Source organism: Hibiscus syriacus, unplaced genomic scaffold (assembly GCF_006381635.1).
Source record: "Hibiscus syriacus cultivar Baekdansim isolate YM2019G1 unplaced genomic scaffold, ASM638163v2 tig00000916_pilon, whole genome shotgun sequence".
Taxonomy (NCBI): Eukaryota; Viridiplantae; Streptophyta; class Magnoliopsida; order Malvales; family Malvaceae; genus Hibiscus; species Hibiscus syriacus.
In genome coordinates this window covers 305,242-332,285 of record NW_024061833.1, presented here as the reverse complement: position 1 = coordinate 332,285, position 27,044 = coordinate 305,242, and the positions used below count along the sequence as shown (strand labels likewise).

The following is a 27,044-nucleotide window of genomic DNA, read 5'->3' as shown; positions in this document are numbered from 1 at the left end:
CTAATTCACATATACATGTTTTCATATAATTTCTATCATTTCTCACCCAATCACATTTATTCATGTAAACATACTTATCATATCTTTTTCACATATGATCATATACTTCATATAACATATAGAAACACCTAGAACACTTTCACGTAGCTTATATCAATTTTCAGAGTCCTTTCATATTACCTGATGACATATATCATATAGATATATAATAACTGATATCATATTATCTACCTTATGCTCCATTTCTTTGTATTCCCTTTTTCATATCAGCATACATTTAAATATTCTTATATGTCCTATCAATATCCTATAAACTTACTCATATTCTCATATATCATATTTTAATATAATTTGTATAGTAATACTCTATAATTGTATCATATAATGATTTTACCCAAGTACTCCTTTATAAAGTTTATATTGCATGTTCAATTAATCTCATGCTATCTTATAAATAATTTCCATTTATTTTATATCATTTTCCTTTTCCACTCACATAAACCATCTATTTATTTAGTTCAATTTCTCACGACTTCCACAATACTCTTTAATAAAACTTTGTAGCTCTTCACTATAATACATAAACCATAGTTTCCTTTAATTTATCAATCTTCCCTATATTACTTATGTATCCTTATTTATGCCCTCGAATTCATACTATTCTCTTAGAGTCTCCTAACATTTCTCGTATAATCACTTATACCATATCATATAACTTATACTTGATTATCTTATTCTCTCATGTTCATTTCATTTCTTATGACTCTATCATATAACTTATTTCATGTTCTTCCATTATTACATATTAAAGTCTTACATACATCATATAACCTATACAAAGCATATCATTATCTTTAGTCATGCATACATACAATCAATGTAATACAGATAATCACATATAATTATAACCACACATAATCATGTTCATGACTTCATGCATATTACTCTAGGAAATAGACTCATCGCAAGTCTTATTTCCATTAAACACTACATATCACTAGTATGCACTCACCTGGCCTCACTAGTCCATTCCAATCTCTTATCTTCCCTTTTTATCGATCTTACTTGTCAATGATTCTGGAACTCATTTAGGCTCGATATCTACATAGTAATTCATTGATACTTATCAGTATACTAATTAGTATATTCTAAACTATCATTTCTTAGGCTAAAAGAAAAGCCATTTTCATCTTTTAATTGAGGCATGCATCGATGCACTCCTGATGCATCGATGCACTGAGGGCATTCGATGTTCATTTTATTAGAAATGCATCGATGCACTCCTTATGCATCGATGCACTGACGACATTCGATGTTTGTATTTAAATTAATGCATCGATGCACTTCATATGCATCGATGCACCTTCAACAAATTTCTGGGATTTATCATTGATGCATCGGTGCATAATGAATGTGCATCGATGCACATTACCCAGAAATGTCATTTAAGCACGAAAATCTCTTCTTACTCTACTTGACACTTTATATTTCCCCTCTTTTAATATCCCTAACTTGCATACTCTTACTTAAACTAATTATTATCCATTAAATACTTCTAAAACTTAGAAATCTAATTCTCCATGTAGAATTTAAGAATCTAACCCAAATTCCAACATGTTCTAATTTGAATTCTAACACCTCATACTTCTTAGTTAGCTTAATGACAAGTCAAATTTCACTTCTAATTCTGATTAAGAACCCTATTCCAAAATTTCACTTTTATACTTCCTTTATTTAATTCTTCATACACTCATCATCTTATGGTTTTAAGATAATCTAAGCTTTCCTTAAGCTTAGTTATCAACTAAAGATCAATAAGAAACCTTAAATTCATCAAGAATTTGATCACAAGAAAACTCACCTTTGCTTGGCTTCACACGTGAAGAAGAAGAAAGAAATAAGAGAACTCTGGAAACCTCTAAACTTTCTTTTCCTTCATTCCACGTGTATCTATATATACCATATATTATTATTATATTTTTCTTTTCCTTGCAAATGACCATATTATGCTTTCATTCCTCATTCTTTTCAATTTGATCTTACACCTCATTTCTCATATAAGTCTTTAAACCACTCAATTATTTTAATTTAAATTACCAAATTTTGAAACCTTACGATTTAGTCACTAACCCGGTATTGAGGATGTTACAAATCTCTCCTCCTTATAAGAAAATTCGTCCTCGAATTTTCACTGCACATCTTAATAGGAACATATCTTCTAATGTTCTTATGTTGCTTCCCTGACTTATTCTTTCTTGTCATCATCAGAAACTTACTTTTCAATCCTTTAGTTTTCCAACTATCTTTTTTGTTTATACATTCATCTTCTGTTGCTTATCATATAAACAATAACCAGTAATACCAATCCATTGTTGTCTTTTCTCTCATTCGATTATGCATCTTTCCTTTAACCTTTCTAAAATTCAATATAATGTCACTCATCACGTTGACAGTAACATCCATCTCTATATCATAAATCCATCTATTTCTTCATAACTCTCTAATTACCTTATAACCATACCAAACTTGTATTTCGTCATCATTTGACCAAAACACAACTTTAAATCTTCTTCAATGTGATTAAACATATACTTTAAGGAGTCAAACAATATTTTCACATCACCTTGCACACTTGTCTTATTTCTATATCAAAATTGTCCTCTGTACTTCCATATTTATCGTATCTGATCCTTTAAATCAATCCCTTTCATTTCTTTATTCCTTATTCCTTATACATAAATCATATATTTCCTTTCATGTTCACATACTCTTGTCTTATCACTTATACTCAACTTTATGTACCAATCTTCATTGCATCCTCATTACTCTGATAACCCATTTCTTATACATAACTTCATTCTTTATCATTTCTTATACTTGTATTTTCCTTCCTGAAGGTTCCATGTAAATACTTATCTCTGTTTCTACATCATAGCTATCTTCTCAGAATATACAACTATATTCAAATTCATATCATAATCAATTAACTCCACTTTATCTTTCCTCCAATCTTATAACTCTAGCACCTTTACTCTGACAGCTAGATAATAACTTTTGTTCAATCTAGGGCACAAGCCCTATTATACCAATCATATACATCCTTTCCAATCTAAATTATCTCAAAATTCGCTTACTCAACTTATCAATTTCACCTCTATTCTCATACATCCTGAAATTTCTTTTGCTCAAACTCAACATTCTGACTTCCTGTATCCTATAATATGATCATCAATATACACATTCTCAAACTCTTCTTATCAATCCTCAGCTTTACTTAAATATACAAATTCTTACTTCCTTTTCCTTTACTATACCACATTACTATGATCCAAATATGCAACTATATCCAGATCCATTGCAGATATGGTTATCATATCCTGACAATATCTTATAATCTTATAATTCCAGTACATTTTTATCACATACTCTAGTTAGCCAATGCTAACTCTTTCTATCTTAACTGCAAACCCTTATCATAAACATACTCTTATTTATGCGCAATACTATCACTTCGTTTCAAACTCATAAGCTCTGACTTTATACATCTTATACACTTGTCACTGATGCACTTATCCTTGAGTTCTTCTATACGTACTCATCACGTCATTAGATCTTTTTAACATTCTTATGGTGACACCTGTTCACCATATTCTATCTTATCCACATAATAACAAAACTACTCTATATCGTGTTTCCGATTCCAAACGATGAAAACTTTCTATCATTATTCAGATATGATTTCAACTTTCTGAAATCAACTTTTGATCTTACTATGCATTTCCTGAGGTGTCCGCTCTTCATCCTGCCTGGCCAGGGCAGGTGAATAGCTATCACAATCAGGAATATCACCTTTCACTTACTTCGAAATTATCACGATCAGATTTCTACTGTATTAAATTATTCTTATTCTATTAGCAAGACAACATATTCCTTACACTATCAGATCAGAAATTTTTTTCAATCAATGTTGGCATGTACACCTTTTATGACATTTTGGACTTCGGTTTATGTCGAGAATCAGCTAAACCATAGCTCTGATACCATTAAATGTAACACCCCCAACCCGTATCCGACCCGGATACGAGTCCGAAGTGTCACATTGACTTTTCAAACATTTATTCGTATAAAATAGTGAGTAATTTAAAAACTTTGATAACATTTAACTTATTCAAAACATTTACAAAATATATCAGAGTTCATACAATTTATATCTTTAGACTACATGCCAACTACACTCTATAACCAGTACATATATTTTCTGATCTGACATTTGGTAAGGAGAACTGACCTGTCTTGCTCCGCATTACTCTTTACTCTTCTCGAAACCTACGTGTGAAACAATCACACGCTAAGTCGAAGACTTAGTGAGGCATAACAACTTATAATGCAATTCATAACGTATATCAATACATGCATGTTTTGTTCTATCATGTTATACCAATTACATGCTTTCTTCGTATCATATAAAATCATATAAGATTAATTACAGTAAATACATACATACACATAATTCATCATTAACAGTTTATCATGTAATCACATACTTTTATGCTTAACCTTTTCAATCAAACACTATACACACACAACATAATATCATTTCTATAACATTTATCATACCACTAACATATATTTGTTCATATCTCTGGATTAGCCCATGTACATATGTGAGAACTATAGGTATGTGAGTATTGTGAGGTTGTGCACTATGTTGTCACCACAGCTTGTATAATTGCACCGAAGTGCCACGTAGAATTGCACCGTAGTGCCATATAATAATGTCCATAAGGACCACATATCATTCCTTAAGAATCATATACATATACTAGGGATCAAGTATATGTCTTACAAGACTTCACACATGTTCCACAGAATATATATATATCCCGAAGGACCGCGTAGAATTGCACCGTAGTGCCATATAATAATATCCATAAGGACCACATATCATTCCTTAAGAATCATATACATATACTAAGGACCAAGTATGTGCCTCAAAGACCTCATAAATGTTCCAAAGAATATACATATGTCCCGAAGGACCGCGTAGACCCTCGACTCTTGGCATGCCAACTATACCCCTAGCTCTCATGACACATAACATGGGCATTATCATTTATTTCATTTCAAATATTCACATAAACATGTAATTCACTTTCACATATCACGTATCACATAGCTTCTTTTCATATTATCACATAGTCACATAGTTCACCTACACGTAGATCATTTCCATATAATTCACATATCACATATATCATGTTCTTGTATTCATATAACATATAATCACATAGATTACTTTCACATCACATAATTCATAGTTATGATTTCATATATTTACCTAATTACAAAGCTAATTCACATATACATGTTTTCATATAATTTCTATCATTTCTCACCCAATCACATTTATTCATGTAAACATACTTATCATATCTTGTTCACATATGATCATATACTTCATATAACATATAGAAACACCTAGAACACTTTCACGTAGCTTATATCAATTTTCAGAGTCCTTTCATATTACCTGATGACATATATCATATAGATATATAATAACTGATATCATATTATCTACCTTATGCTCCATTTCTTTGTATTCCCTTTTTTATATCAGCATACATTTAAATATTCTTATATGTCCTATCAATATCCTATAAACTTACTCATATTCTCATATATCATATTTTAATATAATTTGTATAGTAATACTCTATAATTGTATCATATAATGATTTTACCCAAGTACTCCTTTATAAAGTTTATATTACATATTCAATTAATCTCATGCTATCTTATAAATAATTTCCATTTATTTTATATCATTTTCCTTTTCCACTCACATAAACCATCTATTTATTTAGTTCAATTTCTCATGACTTCCACAATACTCTTTAATAAAACTTTGTAGCTCTTCACTATAATACATAAACCATAGTTTCCTTTAATTTATCAATCTTCCCTATATTACTTATGTATCCTTATTTATGCCCTCGAATTCATACTATTCTCTTAGAGTCTCCTAACATTTCTCGTATAATCACTTATACCATATCATATAACTTATACTTGATTATCTTATTATCTCATGTTCATTTCATTTCTTATGACTCTATCATATAACTTATTTTATGTTCTTCCATTATTACATATTAAAGTCTTACATACATCATATAGCCTATACAAAGCATATCATTATCTTTAGTCATGCATACATACAATCAATGTAATACAGATAATCACATATAATTATAACCACACATAATCATGTCCATGACTTCATGCATATTACTCTAGGAAATAGACTCATCGCAAGTCTTATTTCCATTAAACACTACATATCACTAGTATGCACTCACCTGGCCTCACTAGTCCATTCCAATCTCTTATCTTCCCTTTTTATCGATCTTACTTGACAATGATTCCGGAACTCGTTTAGGCTCGATATCTACATAGTAATTCATTAATACTTATCATTATACTAATTAGTATATTCTAAACTATCATTTCTTAGGCTAAAAGAAAAGCCATTTTCATCTTTTAATGGAGGCATGCATCGATGCACTCCTGATGCATCGATGCACTGAGGGCATTCGATGTTCATTTTATTAGAAATGCATCGATGCACTCCTTATGCATCGATGCACTGACGACATTCAATGTTTGTATTTAAATTAATGCATCGATGCACTTCATATGCATCGATGCACCTTCAACAAATTTCTGGGATTTATCATTGATGCATCGGTGCATAATGAATGTGCATCGATGCACATTACCCAGAAATGTCATTTAAGCACGAAAATCTCTTCTTACTCTACTTGACACTTTATATTTCCCCTCTTTTAATATCCCTAACTTGCATACTCTTACTTAAACTAATTATTATCCATTAAATACTTCTAAAACTTAGAAATCTAATTCTCCATGTAGAATTTAAGAATCTAACCCAAATTCCAACATGTTCTAATTTGAATTCTAACACCTCATACTTCTTAGTTAGCTTAATGACAAGTCAAATTTCACTTCTAATTCTGATTAAGAACCCTATTCCAAAATTTCACTTTTCTACTTCCTTTATTTAATTCTTCATACACTCCTCATCTTATGGTTTTAAGATTATCTAAGCTTTCCTTAAGCTTAGTTATCAACTAAAGATCAATAAGAAACCTTAAATTCATCAAGAATTTGATCACAAGAAAACTCACCTTTGCTTGGCTTCACACGTGAAGAAGAAGAAAGAAATAAGAGAACTCTGGAAACCTCTAAACTTTCTTTTCCTTCCTTCCACGTGTATCTATATATACCATATATTATTATTATATTTTTCTTTTCCTTGCAAATGACCATATTATCCTTTCATTCCTCATTCTTTTCAATTTGATCTTACACCTCATTTCTCATATAAGTCTTTAAACCACTCAATTATTTTAATTTAAATTACCAAATTTTGAAACCTTACGATTTAGTCACTAACCCGGTATTGAGGATGTTACACCCCAACTTCCATAATCAAACCAAAAATTAAAGGAAAACTATAACTTTCAAAATCTTAACTTTTTGTGGAGAGGTGCATGGCAATAAGAAGAAGGAAAGAAATAAGGAAAATCTTGTAGAACCTCCACTCCACGTGTTTAACCCCTAAATATAGGAGATAATTATCCCTTATCATGCAAAGACCATATTGCCCTCTCTATAACTCCACAATTGCTATCAAGCCCTACACATAAATCCTTAATTTTTCAAATTATTCTAATTTAACCGTTGAGTTTATAATTCTTACATTTTGGTCACTGACCCGCTAATTAGGATGTTACAAATCTCCCTCTTAAGAAAATTTGTCCTTGAATTTTCATTGAATAAAAAGGTGGGGATATTGCTTCCTCATATCTTTGTCACACTCCCACATAGCTTGTTCTACTTTATGGTTCCTCCAAAGAACATTAACTAGTGGAATCGTCTTATTCCTCAACCTTTAAGCCCAAAGCGAAGTACTTTCTTCCAAGGTGATACTTTCAAAAACACTTTATCACCTACTTGAAATCCAATTTCTTTCCTTTTCAAATCAGCGTCTGACTTTTGTCTGTCTGAGGTCGCTTTCAAAATGTGTTGAATCAATTGGACCTTTTCTACTACTTCTTTAATCAAATCTGGATCATGAACTTCCTGATCCCTTAATTCATATCAATTAAGTGGCGTTCTACACTTTCTTCCATATAATGCTTCATACGGTGCCATTTTGATGCTGGATTAGTAAATGTTATTATAAGCAAATTCAACAAGCGGTAAATACCTTTCCCATGATCCAAAAAATCAATCACACAACCTCTCAACATATCTTCCAGAATCTGAATTATTTGCTCTGATTGACCATCAGTCTGAGGATGAAAACCAATACTAAAATTTAATCGGGTACCCAAAGCTCCTTGCAAAGACTTCCAAAATCTCGAAGTGAATCTGGGATCTCTATTGGAAACTATTGAGATTCAAACACCATGCAGTCACACTATCTCCTTGGTATACAATTCAACATATTTATCCATAGAGAAATCCGTTTGCATAGGAATGAAATGTGCAGTTTTGTAAGGCGATCCACAATTACCCAAATCGAATCTTTTTTACCCAGCAATAAGGGCAAACCTGTTACGAAATCCATCGTAATGTTTTCCCATATCCACTGAGGAATCGAGATGGGTTGCAACAATCCTGAAGGCACCTGATGTTCAGCTTTTACTTGTTGACAAATTAGGCACTTCGGTACAAATTCCGTAATATCTCTCTTCATGCCTGGCCACCAAAAATGCTCTTTCAAATCTTGATACATCTTGTTTTATCCTAGGTGCATTGTTAAAGGACTATAATGAGCTTCATACAATATATCTCTTTTCAACTCAATAATATTGGGAACACAAACTCCCATTCGACTTAACCTCGAAGTCCTTGAGTCTACATTTCTCTCATTGTTCAAATCAAGTTAAACACTTATCATCTTTCTTTTGTAATTCCTTAATCCGCTCTAACAATAATGGCTTCAACATCAACTCATCCATCAATGCACCATTTTCCTTTAGCACAATTCGAGCATCCAAACTACACAAAGAGGTAAAAGTCTTCCGACTAAGAGCGTCTGCTACTACGTTAGCTTTCTCGGGATAGTAATCAATGATTGCATCATAATCTTTCAGTAATTTTATCCATCTTCTTTGCCTCAAATTTAACTCCCTCTGCGTCAACAAATACTTCAAACTTTTATGATCGGTGAAAATGTAGCAATGCTCACCATACAAATAGTGCCGCCAAATTTTCAATGCAAAGACCACAGCTGCTAACTCCAGGTCATGCGTTGGATAATTCTTTTCATGAGGTTTAAGTTGTCTTGAAGCATAAGCAACTACCTTTCCATCTTGCATTAAGACACATCCCAAACCATTATGGGAAGCGTCGTTGAAAATCGTGAAATCCTTATTTGATTCCAGTTGCACCAACACCAGAGCTTTGGTCATAACTTTCTTCAATGTTTCAAAGCTTTTCTGATAATCCCGAGTCCAATCAAAATGCACATCTTTTCTTAACAATTTGGTTAAAGGCAAAGATATCATTAAAAAGTTTTTTAAAAACCTTCGATAATAACCTGTGATACCCAATAAATTTTGAACTTTTGACACATTCTTCGGAATCTCCCATTCTAGCACAGCTCTAACTTTTTGAGGATCTACCCGAATGCCCTCTACAGAAACCACGTGTCCAAGGAATGCCACTTCAGATAACCAAAACTTACACTTAGTGAACTTTACATAAAGCTTCTTGTCTCGCAATGTTTGGAGAACCACACGAAGATGAACATCATGCTCCTCCCTTGACTTTGAATATACTAAGATTTCATCAATAAAGACGACCATGAACTGATTAAGGTACAGTTGAAAAATTCTATTCATCAAGTCCATGAACACTACAAGTGCGTTAGTTAGCCCGAATGACATTACTACAAATTCGTAATGATCATACCGAGTCCTAAACGCCGATTTTGGAACATCTTTTTGTTGTATCTTCAACTGATGATACCCTGAACTAAATCAATCTTTGAAAACACTACAGCTCCCTTGAGTTGATCAAATAAATCATATATCATTGGAAGATGATACTAGTTCTTTATGGTCACCTTGTTAAGCTGACGATAATCAATACAAAGGCGCATCGAACCAACTTTCTTCTTTACGAATAACACTGGAGCACCCCAATGTGACACACTAAATAACTCATTTGGAGCCATCTTATAAGGAGCCATTGAAATCGGTGTTGATTATGATATTACTTCAATTTGAAACTCAACCTCCTTATCTGGAAGTAACCCATGTAATTCATCCGAAAATACTTTTGGAAACTCTCTAACTGTCGAAATATCTTCAAGCTTTTTTTCTTGTAATCTTGTATCAATTATATTAGCAATATACGCTTGGAATCCTTGTAGCATCAACTTCCAGGTCGACATCAACGATATCACATTAGCTAAGGGATTAATTCTTTCGATGACACACTAACCTCCAATCCCTCCAGACTTGTTAACTGAACTCGCTTAAGTCGACAATCCACGTTGGCATGATAATGATAAAGCCAATCCATACTAAGGATATCCTCGAATTCGTCAAAGGGTAATTCCATTAGATTAGCAGGGAATTCAATTCCCTGAAACCATATGGGACACCATCGACAGATTTGTCTCACCCGAGCACTATTTCCTAATGGATTCATCACAATCACCTCACTACGAATAGGCTCTAACGGAATGTTCAAATCTTTAACTAGTTTACTACTGACATAGGAATAATTCGATCATGGTCAATCAAAACTAAAACAGATTTACCCTATCTAAAAAGTACCTGAAATGATTTCAGGATCATCATAATCATCACTAGTCTTCAAATTGTACACCTGAGCTGTAGAGCGTACTTCAGGTTGAGCATTCGACTCGGATTGATTTCTTCATCTACCTATTCCTCTCATCGGTGCAGTCATGTATCTCTCTGTTTGGGCAAGTTCTCCCGTCATCATTGGGTAGTCTCGAATAAAATGCCCAGCCTCTCCACACTTAAAAGCAAGCTCCAGAAACCCTTTTGCAAACTCCACTATGGTTCTTCCTATAGTGCTGACATTGTTTCGGCTTATCCACTTCAGATTCCACCGAATAAGTTTATCTTGCTCTTCCCAGATTTGATCCTCTACCTGAGGATGCTATGGATTCTTCTCTAGTCTGAGGTCGAGAACTCGAACCTCTATTCTTATTTGATTAAGAAGAATCGGACAACGCACCAGATCTCTTATTCCATTATGTTCTTTTTTCCGTAAATCTTTCACTTTGAGCTCACTCCAAAGCTTTAGCTCAGTTCACTACCTCTTGGAAGGAAGAGAGATTAAGTTCCAAAAGTAACTCTTTCAATCGGGTTTATAAACCCTCCACAAACCAATCACATGAGTTATTCTCTGTAGGAACTAACTCGGCAGCAAATCAACTCAACTTGTCGAATTCGCACTCAAACTCATACACCGTGCGATTCCATTGCTTTAGATTCATAAATTCTTGTTTCATTTTCCTAATAAATTGATCCCCTGTGTATTTATTTTTAAACTCCTCCATGAAGAAGGGCCAAGTCACCTGATTTCTTGAAGCTCTCATCGTCACATTCGACCACCAAATTCTGGCTTGATCTCTTAATAACAAAATTGCACCATCCAATTTCTCCATATCAAAATAATAAAGATTCTCTAGCATAACTTTCAGATCATTGAGCCATATATCGGTGATAATCAAACCTTCTTTAGCTTCTCCCCTAAATTCAGGCGCTCTTAGACTTTTCAGCTCTTTAGGGATATTCATCTTAGGGGTTGAGAAGGCAGACGGGTAGAAATACATCAGGATCGCGTCCAAGTTGTGTCTTCTGCTCACCCTGCCTGCTCGGGGCAAGTGAGTTACTGTTCTCCTCCATTTTATCTCCCGCATCACTTCGGGAGCCTTAAAAGTTCGATATCTATTAAGATCAATTTACTAATTGAATTAGTAAGGATAGCATACCGATCACCTTATCAGATCAGAAAGACTTTATTAAAAACTGGCATGTATACTTTTTAAATCTAAAATGACTTTATTTCGAACTTAAAACCACTTAAATCATGGCTCTAATACCATTAAATGTAACATCCCTAACCCGTACCCGACCCGGATACAAATTCGAGGTGTCATATTTGACTTTTCAAAATATATACAATTCATAAATAGGAACAAAATTAATTTTTTAACTAAAATAAAGATATAAACCTTTTTAATAAAATAATCACTTCACATACATATTTACATAAAATCTTAATAATTTACATAAATACCCAAAATATAAGAGTTTACAAATTTGATCAGAGCATTTCAAATTAAAAGTATAACACATGCCAACCGTTTACCAAAGTTAACATAAAAACCTACATTTAACTTGTCCTGGTCTGATCTTCAAGTGATATGCTATCCTCAATAACTCAGACTTCTGCTTTCTTCAAACTTATGCCTAAGAAAATCACACGTTAAGTCAATGACTTAGTGAGGCAAATACTAAGAGTGCTAATCATAATAATCAAAATATTTTATAAAGAATTCCAACGTATTCTCCATATTCCAAGGATATACTTATGTATGTATTTCACTTTATTTAATTTGGTTTCAATTGCCCAATGTATACTACTGAGAACTCTAGGTATTTGAGTACTATGAGGTTGTGGACTAATGTTGTCACCACAACTCGTAATTTACACCGAAGTGCCACATATTTCTCCTGAATGACCACATAATTTTTCACTAAAATGCCACATAAATTGCACCGAAGTGCCACATATTTGTCTCGAAGGACCACATAAAACCCTCGACTCTTGGCATGTCAACTATACTTCTAATCATCGTACATATACTTTGGACTATTAATCACATAATTATGCTCAATCATTATTCGAAGTGTTTCTAATTCACATAGTTTCTCTCTCATAGAGTCTGTTCACATTCACTTGTTCAAAGTTCACATTTCCATAATCGTATGATCATAAAACATAGCTTGTATAATATAACTTGAACAAAACATTGAAATATAACATAAAAGAAATTATAACATTTTCAATCGAAAACAATGAGGTTGGCTTATCGCAAGCCTTCCTCGATTCAGTTGCAAAACTGAGAAATTGCACTCACATTTGCCTCACGGAAGTTCTAATCCAAATCCTTAACACCTTTCAAATCGATACTTAATATGTCAAATTGTCGGAAGTTGATTACGATCAAGCACTACACAAAACAATCGAAAATCAATATCGTTCTTCAAATCGTTTATAACCAATCAGAATAACTTATGATGCAATAAACTATTACTTTCCATTTTATGCCTAGAAGTATCGGTATTACCCCACCAGTACTGATATTTCCCTTCAAGGGTATCGATACCTCCTCAAGGTACTAATACAGAATTAGCATTCTGTAATCACTTCTTAAAAATAGTATCGATACCATCCCCCTGGTATCGATACCCTCCTCAACTGGTATCAAAACTTCCCTCTCAGTATCGATACACTCCTCAACGAGTATCGATACTACCCTTAAGGAATACACATATTTAACCCTTGAAGTATTAGTACTGTTCTAACGGTACCAATATTCGAAGCCCAGGGTGGCCATTTTTACTTCGAAAATCAACCCAAAAACTTCCTAAATCTCTTATATTCGTCACCCTTAAGCCTTAAATGTAACACCCACAGACCGTACCCGACCAGGATACGAGTCTGAACTGTTACATTGACTTTTCAAACTTTGACACTTAAAGAAAACAGGGAAATTTTAAACTTTCATTAAAACAAAATACGTTAATTTACATAAAAGAGACCATAAAATACAAAATCGATCAGAGCATTCGCAATTAACAACTTATTACATGCCAACACTCTATACACAACCAAAATACATATTTTGTTAATTACTTCTGATCTGATCTATTAGTAGTGATGTTGTCCTTGCCACTTCTATTCCTGCGCTTATTGTTTCTTGGTACCTACGTGTAAATCACTTACATGCTAAGTCATAGACTTAGTGAGGCATAATAAAATATGGAAGAAAACTCTAACTATTTAAACATGCATGAATAGGTAATCTTTTAATGCCATACCAAACAATTATAACATTAAATATAAGGTAAAGTATACATATACATATCACACATCATTTTCATCATAATTCTTACTATCATTTGTATCTTGTAATTATATCCTCTTATACCTAACCTTTTTAATCAACATCTGATTCATTCAACCGAGCAATACATATATCATCCGATAAATCATACAATTAATATCACAAAACATATACAACACATGTTATTTATTTATTAGCCCATGTACACACGTGAGAGCTGTAGATATGTGAGTCTATTAAGGTTGTGCACTATGCTATCACCACAGCTCATATGGGGTCCCATTAGGGGCATATGAATTTGTCCCGAAGGACCACTATGAAATGTCCCGAAGGACCACTATGTCCCGAAGGACCACTGATAATACCTCGACTCTTGGCATGCCAACTATACCTCTACCCCTCATAATATATAACATGGGCATTATTATTTATTATTTCATATCTTCACATGTACTTATCACTGCTCATATGATTTCATATGCATATATCACGTAACTTATAACACTTCTCTTGTGTTCATATAACATGTATATAATTACTATTTATTGTTCACATATGTTTTCTATAAATCACATAATACTCTTATATCTTTTTTCATATCATCTTGTGTTCATATATACTATATATATTTATCATGTATCATATAACCTTGTATTCACACATATCATTTAATATATGCAATAATCAATAACACACATGTATCATGTCAAACATATTCTCATATTAATAAGTTCATGCATTCTACTATAGGAAATAGACTTGCCGCAAGTCTTATTTCCATTAAACATAATACACTATCTAATATGCACTCACCTTGTCCTCACTGATTACTAATTATTCCTATGACTTCCTTCCTTTCGATCGAATTCTAACTCGGTGATCGTTCCAAAGCTTGCTCGATTTTAGTATCTACATAATCATACATGGATTCATATCAGTATTATAATTGATATATTCTAAACTATCACTCCTTAGGCTAAAAAGAAAGTTATTTCCATCTTTTAATGAAGGTATGCATCGATGCACTACCCCATGTATCGATGCATCCCTTGACGGGTACATCGATGCACTATCTATGCATCGGCACATAAATCCCATTCGATGTTTGTACTTTAAGCGGGTGCATCGATGCACTACTTGTGCATCGATACACTGATGACATTCGATGTTTTTATTTTAAAGGAGTGCATCGATACACTTCATGTGCATTGATACACCTTGAACAATTTCTGGGATTTTACCCTTGATGCATCGGTACACATTGAATGTGCATCGATGCAAATAGCCCAGAAATGTTGTTTTAGCACGAAAATTCCTTCCTAATCCTCTCAACTCTTCATATTTCATCCCCTTTTTATATTCTTAACTCTCATACACATATTTAAACTAATTAATACACATTCAATATCTCTTAAACTTCAAAATCCATTCCTCCACATAGAATTTAAGAATCTCACTCAAATTCCCACATGTTCTAAATCTGATTCTAACCCTTCATATCCCTTAATCAAGTTGGTGACAAGTCAAATTCAACTTCCAATTCTCATTATAAACTTTATTTCAAAATTTCATTCAAGAACTCCAAATCTTTAATTCTTCCAACTACCTTCATCTTGCGGTTTTAAAACAAATTAAGCTTTCCTTAAGCTTAATTAGCATCTAAGGAGCAAAACCAAACTTAAATTTCAACTAATAAACAACTAATAAGAATTCTTACCTTTACCTTGATTCATACGCACAAAGAAGAAAGGAGGAGAAGAGTTGTCTAGAAGCTTGGATATTTGCTTCCTCTCATACACGTGGCCTCCATATATATCTAACCAAATTAATTATTTTCCTTGCAAATGACCATTTTGTCCTTCCATATTTTCTTCTTTAATATTTAAATCCTACACAACTTTTTCATGTGATTCCCCCAAACTTTCAATTTATCCACTTTGACCAACAAATTCTGAAATATTTCAATTTAGTCACTCACCCGATATTGAGGATGTTACATTAAAACTCGCCCTTATATATCCACACTAACTTGACTTCTTTTATTACTCCTAATTATTCAAAATCCCATTTAAACACTTAGATTTAAAAATCATACCAAAATTGCAAACAAACTCTTAATCATTTATAATACTCCTAAACCTTTAATTAGCTCATTGACAAGTCAAATATCTCAACAAAACTTCAAAAACTACTCCATATCAAAATTTCATTTCAAAACTCATTTTATAAATTCATCTCTAATACACTCATCTTGTTGTTTTAATATTATATAAGCTTTCCTTAAGCTTATACAACACCTCAACTTCCAAAACCAAATCAAAAATTAAAGGAAAACTATAACTTTCAAAAATTTATCTTTGTATGGAGAGGTGCACGGCAATAAGAAGAAGGAAATGAAGAAGGAAATGAATAAGGAAAGGAATAAGGAAAAGCTTGCAGAACCTCCACTCCACGTGTTTACCCCTAAATATATGAGATAATTATCCCTTATCATGCAAAGACCATATTACCCTCTCCATAACTCCACAATTGCTATCAAGCCCTACACATAAATCCCACCATAAATCTTTAAATTTTCAAATTATTCTAATTCAACCACTGAGTTTATAATTTTTACATTTTGGTCACTGACCCGCTAATTGGGATGTTACACAAACAGTATTTTATAAATTTATATGAATAAGGAAAAGTATTTTTAATTAAAAAAAAAAAGAAATTCTTAAATGAAACAAAATTTTTAAGTATTTAAGTTCAACAAATGTTAGTTGAGTTTATGTGACATCTTAACTCGTATTACGAGACATATACGGGTTAAGGTGTTACAACGAATCAAGTCGAGTAATAACTTTTTTAAAGAGTACAAGTCAAACATTGTTTAACTCGCGATCAACTCACTTGATAAGAACTCCAAAGAGAAATGGTATCGAGTGATTAAAAAATTCTCATAAGGGCTCTCCACCCCTAAAAGAAATCATTTGCAATATCTTATCCAGGTTCATACGATTGGTTTTGACGTCATATTCGGAATGTGTTGACGAAAACGGGTAAAGAAAACAAAAGAACACGAGAATTTTACGTGGTTCGACAATGTACTTACGTCCTCGGTGCCTAGGCGGCGTTAGAAGTTTTATTCAATGATCTTTTAGGTCTAGGTTACATCTCTATTTATAATAGAAAACCCTGGTACATAATTACAAAATCAACCCTGGTACAACGAGACTTTCTTTATAAGGACAGTTGATGTTCGCTGCGTTCGCTTCGCTCACTCTGCTCCATCTCCTGTCCTCTTTACTGGTATATTTATGAGCCATACCTAACAAATCTCCACCTTGGCGAATATCCTGCCCCTTGGAAACTTCAATGTGGGTTGGGTTACCTTGCTTCTTTAACAACTCAAAATATTCAACAAGTCCAAGCAATGCTTGAACTTGTCTGTCGTAACTGGCTTGGTGAACATATCAACGGCATTCTCATCAGTATGTACCTTCTGAAACAAAACCTCTCCAGATGTAACCAACTCTCTGATCTTGTGGAACCTTACATCAATATGTTTAGTTCTAGCACGATACACCTGATTCTTAGCCAAGTGAATAGCACTTTGATTATCACAAAGCAACTGAACTCCACCTTGTTGAACACCCAACTCCTTCACTAAACCAGTAAGCCATAAAGTTTCTTTTGCAGCTTCAGCCACTGCCATGTACTCAGCTTCAGTTGTAGATAGAGCCACAACAGATTGAACAGTAGACTTCCAACAAATAGGCCCTCCACCAAGAGTAAAGACATACCCTGTCGTAGATCTTCTATTATCCAAGTCACCTGTATAGTCTGAATCCACATATCCTACAACCAAAGGATTATCCCGCTGACTCCCAAAAACAATTCTATGTCCCACAGTACCCTTTAAGTACCGAAAGATCCACTTGACTGCTTCCCAATATTGCTTACCAGGTTTAGACATGTACTTACAAACTTGACTAACATCATGAGCTAAATCAGGACGAGTACATACCATCGCATACATCAAGCAACCAACAGCATTAGAATACGGAACCTTTTCCATATCTTCAGCTTCCTTATCTATCTTAGGGCACTGTTCTGATGAGAGCTTAAAGTGATTCGCCAATGGAGTGCTAACTGGTTTCGCGCTGCTCATCGCAAACCTTTCTAGCATTTTCTCAACATAACCCCGTTGAGATAGCCGCAGTTTCCTTGAGTCTCCGTCCCTACAAATTTCCATTCCAAGAATTTTCTTTGCAGCACCTAAATCTTTCATATCAAATTCCTGACTCAATAAAGTTTTCAAACCGATAACATCATCCATGTTCTTCGCAGCAATCAACATATCATCAACATACAGTAATAGAAAAATAAAAGAACCATCATCAAGGCTCTTAACATAGACACAACAATCATACTCACATCGGTTGTAGCCAATCTTGATCATATAGGAGTCAAACCGTTTATACCACTGTCTCGGAGACTGTTTCAACCCGTACAAAGATTTCTTCAATCTGCAAACTAAATGCTCATTTCCAGGTTGAGTGAAACCTTCAGGTTGCCGTATGTAGATCTGCTCCTCTAAATCACCATGCAAAAAAGCAGTTTTAACATCCATCCACTCTAAATACAAATCCCAACTAGCCACCAATGCAAGTACTGCTCGGATTGAAGTGTGCCTGACCACAGGAGAAAAGATTTCATCATAATCAACTCCTTTCTGCTGTGAAAAACCCTTCGCTACCAAACGAGCCTTGAACTTCTCCCCCTCTTTTTCTGTTACTGCTGGTTTCTTTTTATACACCCATTTGCAACCAATCGGCTTCTTACCCTCATGAAGGGGAACTAACTCCCATGTGCGATTATGATTCAAAGACTTCATCTCCTCAACCATGGTTGCCATCCACTTGTCGTTTTCCTGACTAGTAATGGCATCATGAAAAGTAACTGGATCATCACTTCTAACAATAAGTGCAAAAGATACCAAGTCTTCAAAACCCAATCTGTTCGGAGGCTTTATATTCGTCCATCTCACCCTGTCTCTGGCGAGACTATAATCCTGCAAATCATCCATAGTGGAACCACCAGAAGTCAGTTTAGAAGTTTCTGGTTTCTCAACTGGAAACTGCTCGAAATCCACCACTTTCGTGTCTTGCTTCTGCTGCAATATGGACTGTTCATCAAAAACGACATCTCTACTAATCACAACTTTCTTCGCAACTGGATCCCAGAACTTGAATCCTTTGACACCTTTCTTGTAACCCAGAAAAATGCACTCCTTCGATTTTGCATCAAGTTTGGATCTCTCATCAGCAGGTACATGCACATAAGCAGGACAACAAAAAATCCGTAAGTTATCAAAACTAACATCATGACCAGTCCATACCTCTTCTGCAACTTTCCCAGCCAGCGATGCCCTTGGCGATCTGTTGATAAGGTAACACGCCATGTTAACAGCCTCAGCCTAGAAGTGTTTGGGAAGCCCCGCATTCAACCTCAAACATCTGGCTCTTTCATTTAATGACCTATTCATTCGTTCCGCAACACCATTCTATTGTGGTGTTTTGCGCACTGTAAAATGCCTCTGAATCCCATGCTCCTTACAGAATTGTAGGAACTGTGAATCTGTGTACTTCGTACCATTGTCAGACCGTAAACACTTGATTTTTCGTCCTGTTTGGTTTTCTACATCAGCTTTCCACAGCTTGAACTTCTCAAAAACTTCAGATTTCTGTTTCAAAAAATACACCCAAACTTTCCATGAAAAATCATCAATAAAAGTAACATAGTACCTAGATCCACCCAAATACGATGTCGTGGAAGGCCCCCATACATCAGAATGCACATAATCAAGAATCCCTTGAGTTGTGTGCTTCGTAGTCTTAAAACGGACTTTAGTCTGTTTACCAAGAACACAATACTTGCAAAAATCGAGCTTACAGCTTTTGACACCATGCAACAAGTTTCTCTTGTGTAATTATGTCATACCACGTTCACTAAGATGAGCAAGGCGCATATGCCACAATTTTTTCGTATCATCACATGACTCAACATAGTGAACTCCACCTGCAACGGTACTCCCTAACAATCTGTAGATATTCCCTGCAGTCATCTTGCCTTTCATCACAGTCAATGCTCCTTTAACAATCCGAATGGTTTCCCTATCCTCGTCAGCCTTAGGGATAAAACCATTCTTGTGCAAAGTACCCAAGGAAATCAAATTCTTCTTCAAGTCTGGGATATGTCGAACACCACTCAACGTCCGAACGGAGCCATCGTGCATCTTAATTCTGACATCACCAATACCAACAATATTGCAACATCGATCATCACCCAAATAAACCGAACCAGAATTAACCGACCTGTATGTCGAAAACCATTCCCTATTTGGCGTGATGTGATAAGAACATCCAGAATCAAGAATCCAAGCATTCGTCAATTGTGTCGTTGAAATAGAAAGCATATCACCCTCACTGCAATCAGAATTATCATCCTCGACCACGTTCACAGACTTGGATGAGCCATCACGCTTCTCATCAGTCTGCTTTTTCAACTTCGGACAGTCTCGCTTCATATGTCCCGCCTCCTTGTACTTGTAACAGTGAATCGTCTTCTTATCCCTGGATTTGGATCTGGAATTCCGCTTCCCGGACCCTGCCTTCTCTGGCTTCCGTCCACGATCTCGATTACCCTTGACATATAAGCTATCGGCTTGAGAGCTTTTCCCTGCATTCTGCTTCCGCTGGTTGTGAGCCAACAAGGCTGCAGTAATCTCTTCAACGTTGATAGTCTCTTTCCCATATGTAAGAGTAGTCACCATGTGTTCGTAAGAGGGAGGAAACGAACACAACAGAATCATCGCTCTGTCTTCATCCTCAATTTTCACATCAAGCCGAGCCAGATCAGAAACGATTTGATTAAAGACATTCACGTGTTGCGCCAAATCGTGATCGTCCTGCATCTTCAGCCCATACAGCCGCTGCTTCAGATACAGTTTTGTCGTTAAGGATTTGGACATAAACTGACTTTCCAAATTCCTCCAAATTTTATCTGGAGACGATAGATGCATGACGTGATACATGACCTCGTCCGCCAAACATAATCGTATGGTTCCTACCGCTCGCTGCTGCAATTCTTCCCAATCTTCCTCATCCATCGACGCCGGCTTTGAAGCTCGCAAAGCCTTCAAGATCCCTTGCTGCGCTAATAGATCCTTCACCCTCGTTTGCCATAATCCGAAGTTACCCTGACCATCGAATTTCGCGACTTCGAATTTTGCTCATGACATCTGATACCAATTGTTGACGAAAACGGGTAAAGAAAACAAAAGAACACGAGAATTTTATGAGGTTCGGCAATGTGCTTACGTCCTCGGTGCTTAGGCGGCGCTAGAAGTTTTATTCAATGATCTTTTAGGTCTAGGTTACATCTCTATTTATAATAGAAAACTCTGGTACATAATTACAAAATCAACCCTAGTACAACGAGACTTTCTTTGTAAGGACAGTTGATGTTCGTTGCGTTCGCTTCGCTCACTCCGCTCCATCTCCTGTCCTCTTTACTGATATATTTATGAGCCATACCTAACAGAATGCAATTAGGTGACAGACGAGTTGGCGAAATCTGGTATAATTATTGAATCTATTTTTGTTAAGATTTATTGATGTTGATGCTATGTTGTATACTGTTGCCTTTTCTATTTTGTTTTAGTAATATATGATTTTTGTTCAAGGAAAATGAACATAGAAGATCACATTATGCATCATTTAAAAGCTCATTCAAATAAAAGGAGAAAAAGACACATAATAATGATCAACATTATAGAAGAGTCACCTACAAATACATAATTTCACAGCACCTTGCAATAACAAACTACGTTACATATTGTTGCCTTTGATGTTGATTTTTGTAATGTTACATTATGATATTCTTTCTATGGTTCGAGTTCTTTTTCCCCCCCTTAAATAAACATTTCTTTTTAATGTTTGACTTTTAGCTCATCTTAACTATTAGTTTTCATTTATAGTTGTATGGTTGGGTGAGATAAAATTCATGAATATAAAAACTGATAAATATATGGATAGGCACAAAAATAAGTTAAAAAGAATGATGAGGTAATGGGCGGCGGGTTAGGAGTTGGACATTGAAGAGGAAGATTCAGCTATGCAGAAAATTCAATGGTTGAAGTGAAAACATCTCAAAGCATTCAGTGACTACCAATGTAGTTTACCCTTCAATTTAATCTCTACATTTTATAAAATTTTGAAATGTTAGTCCCTTTACTTTAATTTATCAAAATTTTATCCTTATAACCGTTCCATTAAACTGTTGACTAGAAATTTATCAGTTCAACAATTTATATGTAACAAATATATATATATAGAAACAGTCCAAACTTATATGTTTATTATCAACTTAACTGAAAGTACTTTATATATAAAGATTAAGTTGTACAATGAAATCTGTGAATTAATATATGATTCTCAAATTGATTTTATTATGATTTTATAACAAACCCTATGTTTTTTATATCTATAAAATTACATATTTTCCCAATACAAACCATGGACGCAAAAGCTATACTATTTAGCAGCTAACAATGAAGTCTAATGGCCCTTTATTTATACAAAACTAAGAGAAGAGCCTTCCTAATAAAATCCCACTGAAAATTAGGGCACCAAACCATTTGTTGGACATGAACCTGCATCCATCAAAATTTAAATGTCTATCAAATACGAAAATTTTAAAAATTAATTTTTTTAAAATGTATATTTGAATAATCACACTCTAAAATGTATATTTGAATAAACGTTAGATGATACATACTTCTGATTGCAATCCGCTGGGGATGACAGGTTTGCTGTTCCTATCTGCCAGGCTAATTGTGCAGACGCAGCTGCTAAAAACGCATAAAACGGCCACCCTGCTTCCGGGAAATAATCATGGGATTAATTAATTGAACATGCAAGTGTTTGTTGAAATGTCCCAATCAATTACCTATTGCAGCATTGTATCCAGTCATAGCAAAACTGGCAATGCATGCAATTGCAAAGCCAGTAATACACTCCTTCGTTGATTCACCGAATTTCAAGGCTGTCGACTTAATGCCTACTTTCAAATCATCTTCCTTGTCCTGAACAATACACAAACAGTACGTGTTTTTTATATGACACTAAACGCAGCAGATAAAATTATTGATATTGTTTGTCTTTGTTTACCTGGTGAGCATAAATGGTGTCGTAGACGATAGTCCAACAATAACCAGAAAGGAAAAGTGGCAACACAATTGATGGTTGTAAGCCTCCTTTGATTGCATGCCACCCAAATAAAACCCCCCAGTTGACCACTAACCCTAAGTAGGCTTGTGGCTGCATCATCATCAGAAACCAAGACAAGATTTAGATTTCATATGAGAAGGTGTAAACTTATGAATTTATACTGACTACACCTTCTAACACCCTCTCGATCTATCCCTAATCATCGTCATAAATTAGCAAAAGGTATTTTAATTTCTATATATATAATTACTGGTTATTACCCAATATGTCATTCTCTTCATGAGAGGATAGGTACAAATGAGGAAGAGGAATAAAGCCTCGTACATCAAGCTGTAAACGAGAAATACAGAAGTTTAGATCGAAATAATTAGACAAATTATTGAGGAAAAAAAACAAAAGGTAGGGATCAGGATATCAAGTGACCTATTGTTGACAAGTTGTTGGAGAATTCCATGACTCAAAAGCATTTGAAACGCAAAGAAACATAGTCCTTGAAACGGTGTGACAGCGCCACTTGCCATCGGTCTCGATTTTGTACGTTCCACCTGCAACAATAATCAAAGATGTTCACATAAAATTCTTTGTAGGTTAGTTTTTTTTCATATTTTAATCTTTTCAGATTCGGGTTTTTTAAATCTGAGTTTTCTTCGAGTTACTGTATAAAGAAGAAATTACCAGTTTATCGAAGTCACGATCAAGGAAATCATTAATGGTACAAGCAGCACCCCTCAAAAGTGGACATGCACAAACAAATAAAGCTAAAGTCTTGAAATCAGGGAGGCTTCCGGTCGTTGCTGCCACCGTAGCTGACCTATACGTATACAAAATTATAATCAAGAAATATATATATATATATATATATATATATACACATGATCATATGTAAATGAAGTGTTAATTAGTTACCATGCAAAGGGAAAAAGCAGTAGCCATGTACCGATAGGCTTCTCCACACGAGCAAGCTTAGCGTAAGGCTGAATTTCTTGGGGTAAGTACTCAACCCACGGTGAAACTTTAACAACTTCCTCATTCGGCTGCACAGTGATTAGCTTTCGGTCACCTTTTCTGCCTCCAGGAGACGTGATCGTCGACTTGCAAGCAACTCGGGTTTTGTAACTCGAGGACTGACATGTCGACGAATCAATTTTCCGAGAAAATAAAGATGGATTAGCAAATGGGGTGTTGAGAATGGGATGATGCTTCAACATCCTTGTTGTTGGGTGTGCAGAAACGAGAGAAGCACAAGAGACTGAAAGAGAAGCCATTGTGTATGTGTTTTGGTTCCTTGATCGCAAAGATGTACACTTTGGTCAAGCCTGAACTGTGAGTGATACAGATGTTTAGATGAGTGTGTTCTTATATATATATACTAAGAGGGAGAGGAAATTCAAGTCCAAACTGGAAAGAAGAAAGTTATTGGTAAAAATTACTACTTTTTTCTTAACATCGGTCTAAATAAGGTGTGGAAAAAATTAGTCTATGATTGAAGTTGGTAACTTTCTACAATCCCAGCATTGCACTGTTTTATACTAGCAAGTCAACTATATATATTTCTAATATGCTTAATAGCGGTCTGCAAAGGCAACCATTTTTGTTGAAAACATAACTACGGTCGCTTAGGTATACGACTTGTATAAGTTTAAAATTTATATAATTCTTTAAGTTTTTTTAAGTTCATAATTATAAAACTATTATTACTTAGTTCACGACTTAGTTTTTCTTATAATTCTAAAAATAACCAAAAATAAAACTAAAAATGCATTTCATAAATGCGTAAAGTTTCGTGTACGGATGTGATACTGAATAAATTAGGGGCACGCATATGGTATTGGATACTGTTCTTATACATGAAAACGATACTCTATCCCATGCTGAAAACAAAAATATTGGGTCAAGATATTTATATGCTCAATATCGGTGTGGAAAAGTCAACAAATTCTGTGGAAAAGAATAACCCAAATTATGTTATCTAGAATTGATTTTGAATAAGAGCACCTACCATATCTCACCGAGCTCAACCACCTAGTCAAGTGGCGTGGAGGACTTTGAGCAAGAGGGACCAACATGAACTTTGTGTAAAAGTTAATGGCATTTGTTATAATTACAAAATTGTTAAGCTCAGCGACGAACACACATTGTAGCTCAAAACCATGCTCCAGTGAACCCAAAAATTGAGAAAACTTGAAGCTCCAATGAACCAAACATATATATTTATAGACATACAGTTGGACAGATCAGATGATTCAGGTTTAACAAGACTAGTTTCAACATGTTCACATGGAGACAAGCACTGTGAAATTTACAAAGCCACCAACTGGAGCAGGAACTTGAAAATATAAAGTAAATGGATTCCAATACGACACCGGGGAGTCGTGATATACCTAGGGTCGATTGGTTGCATTCTTAGCCTCAACGATTTGAGCCTCGGTTTGTGCATGTTTTATTGCGCAAACCTCGGCTAAGAACGAATTGGCTTTTTTGGGTGCCTCGTAGTGTTGACGGCAGAGCTACTTGTATAACAGGTTGTATGCTGGTAAATCTTGTATTCTATGTACGTCATCCAAAGACAGGTCTCTCTGCAGTTGCGTGCTTGTTACTCGTAAAACCTCCTGCACAAACAAAAATTGTCAATATGTCGAAGTTTGCCAATATGTGAATGTCAGAAGGGAGAGAGAGGGGCAGGAAGTACATTGAACTTCATGTAGGAAGCATGCATAGCAAGCCACTGAGCATCCATCAATTCAAAAGCTACACCATATAATATATAGAAGGCTACTGCATCTTCTGCAAAATTCCAAACATTCAAGATCGTGAGACTGAATACCGAGAACCGGCAAAACAAAAGTTGGTTTCATAGTTCCAACCACACTTGAACTTAAAGCACTAAAATACTCGTTTCTATTACCTCCTAATAGTTTCATAAAATTGTATCACTACAACAAAACTGATATGTAGCGGCGTTTTTAGCGGCGTTTGGAGAGAAAACGCCACAAAATTTAAACATATAGCAGCGTTTACAATCGTAGCGCCACAAATTGATACTTTAGCGGCGTTTATTGTAAAAACACTGCAATAGATTTGACATTTAGCGGCGTTTTTACAAAAAACGCCGCAATAGGGTGGTTTATTACGGCGTTTGTTAAAAAACGCCGTAATAGAGTGGTAAATTAGTGGCGTTTATACCACAAACGCCACAATAGATTGGTAAATTAGCGGCGTTTATACCACAAACGCCGCAGTAGATTACACATATAGTGGCATTTATTCTTAAAACGCCGCAATAGTTTTAATCAATAGTGGTGTTTTTTAACAAACGCCACAATAGTGTAATCAATAGTGGCGTTTTTTTGTATAAACGCCGCAAAATGTTAAATATTTAGTCCTCTTTTTCTCCTACCTGAACCCTAAAAACAATTAAACTCTTCTTCCCTCAAAGCTTCTTCTCTGGAACAACAATAGCTCTCAAACGATTCCTACCGACGTCGTCGTTTGTATGTCCTGGCGACCAAATCGGGCCTCTCACCGACGAACTATAACACAACTGCACGGTTTAA

At 34.8% G+C, this 27,044-nt stretch overlaps 1 protein-coding gene across 1 annotated transcript; it reads right to left on the bottom strand.

Moving 5' to 3' along the window:
- Positions 1–986: 986 nt before the first annotated feature.
- LOC120117366 (4-hydroxybenzoate geranyltransferase 2-like) lies at positions 987–24,816 on the bottom strand. The gene is made up of 10 exons (XM_039137650.1): positions 24,397–24,816; positions 24,166–24,301; positions 23,914–24,035; positions 23,751–23,820; positions 23,431–23,580; positions 23,210–23,345; positions 23,039–23,135; positions 22,800–22,913; positions 4,824–4,830; positions 987–997 (listed from the first exon to the last, which is right to left on the bottom strand). Exons 1-8 carry the CDS (start codon positions 24,753–24,755, stop codon positions 22,844–22,846), a joined length of 1,140 nt encoding a protein of 379 aa, XP_038993581.1. The 5' UTR covers positions 24,756–24,816; the 3' UTR covers positions 987–997; positions 4,824–4,830; positions 22,800–22,843.
- Between the last annotated feature and the right edge of the window lie 2,228 nt (positions 24,817–27,044).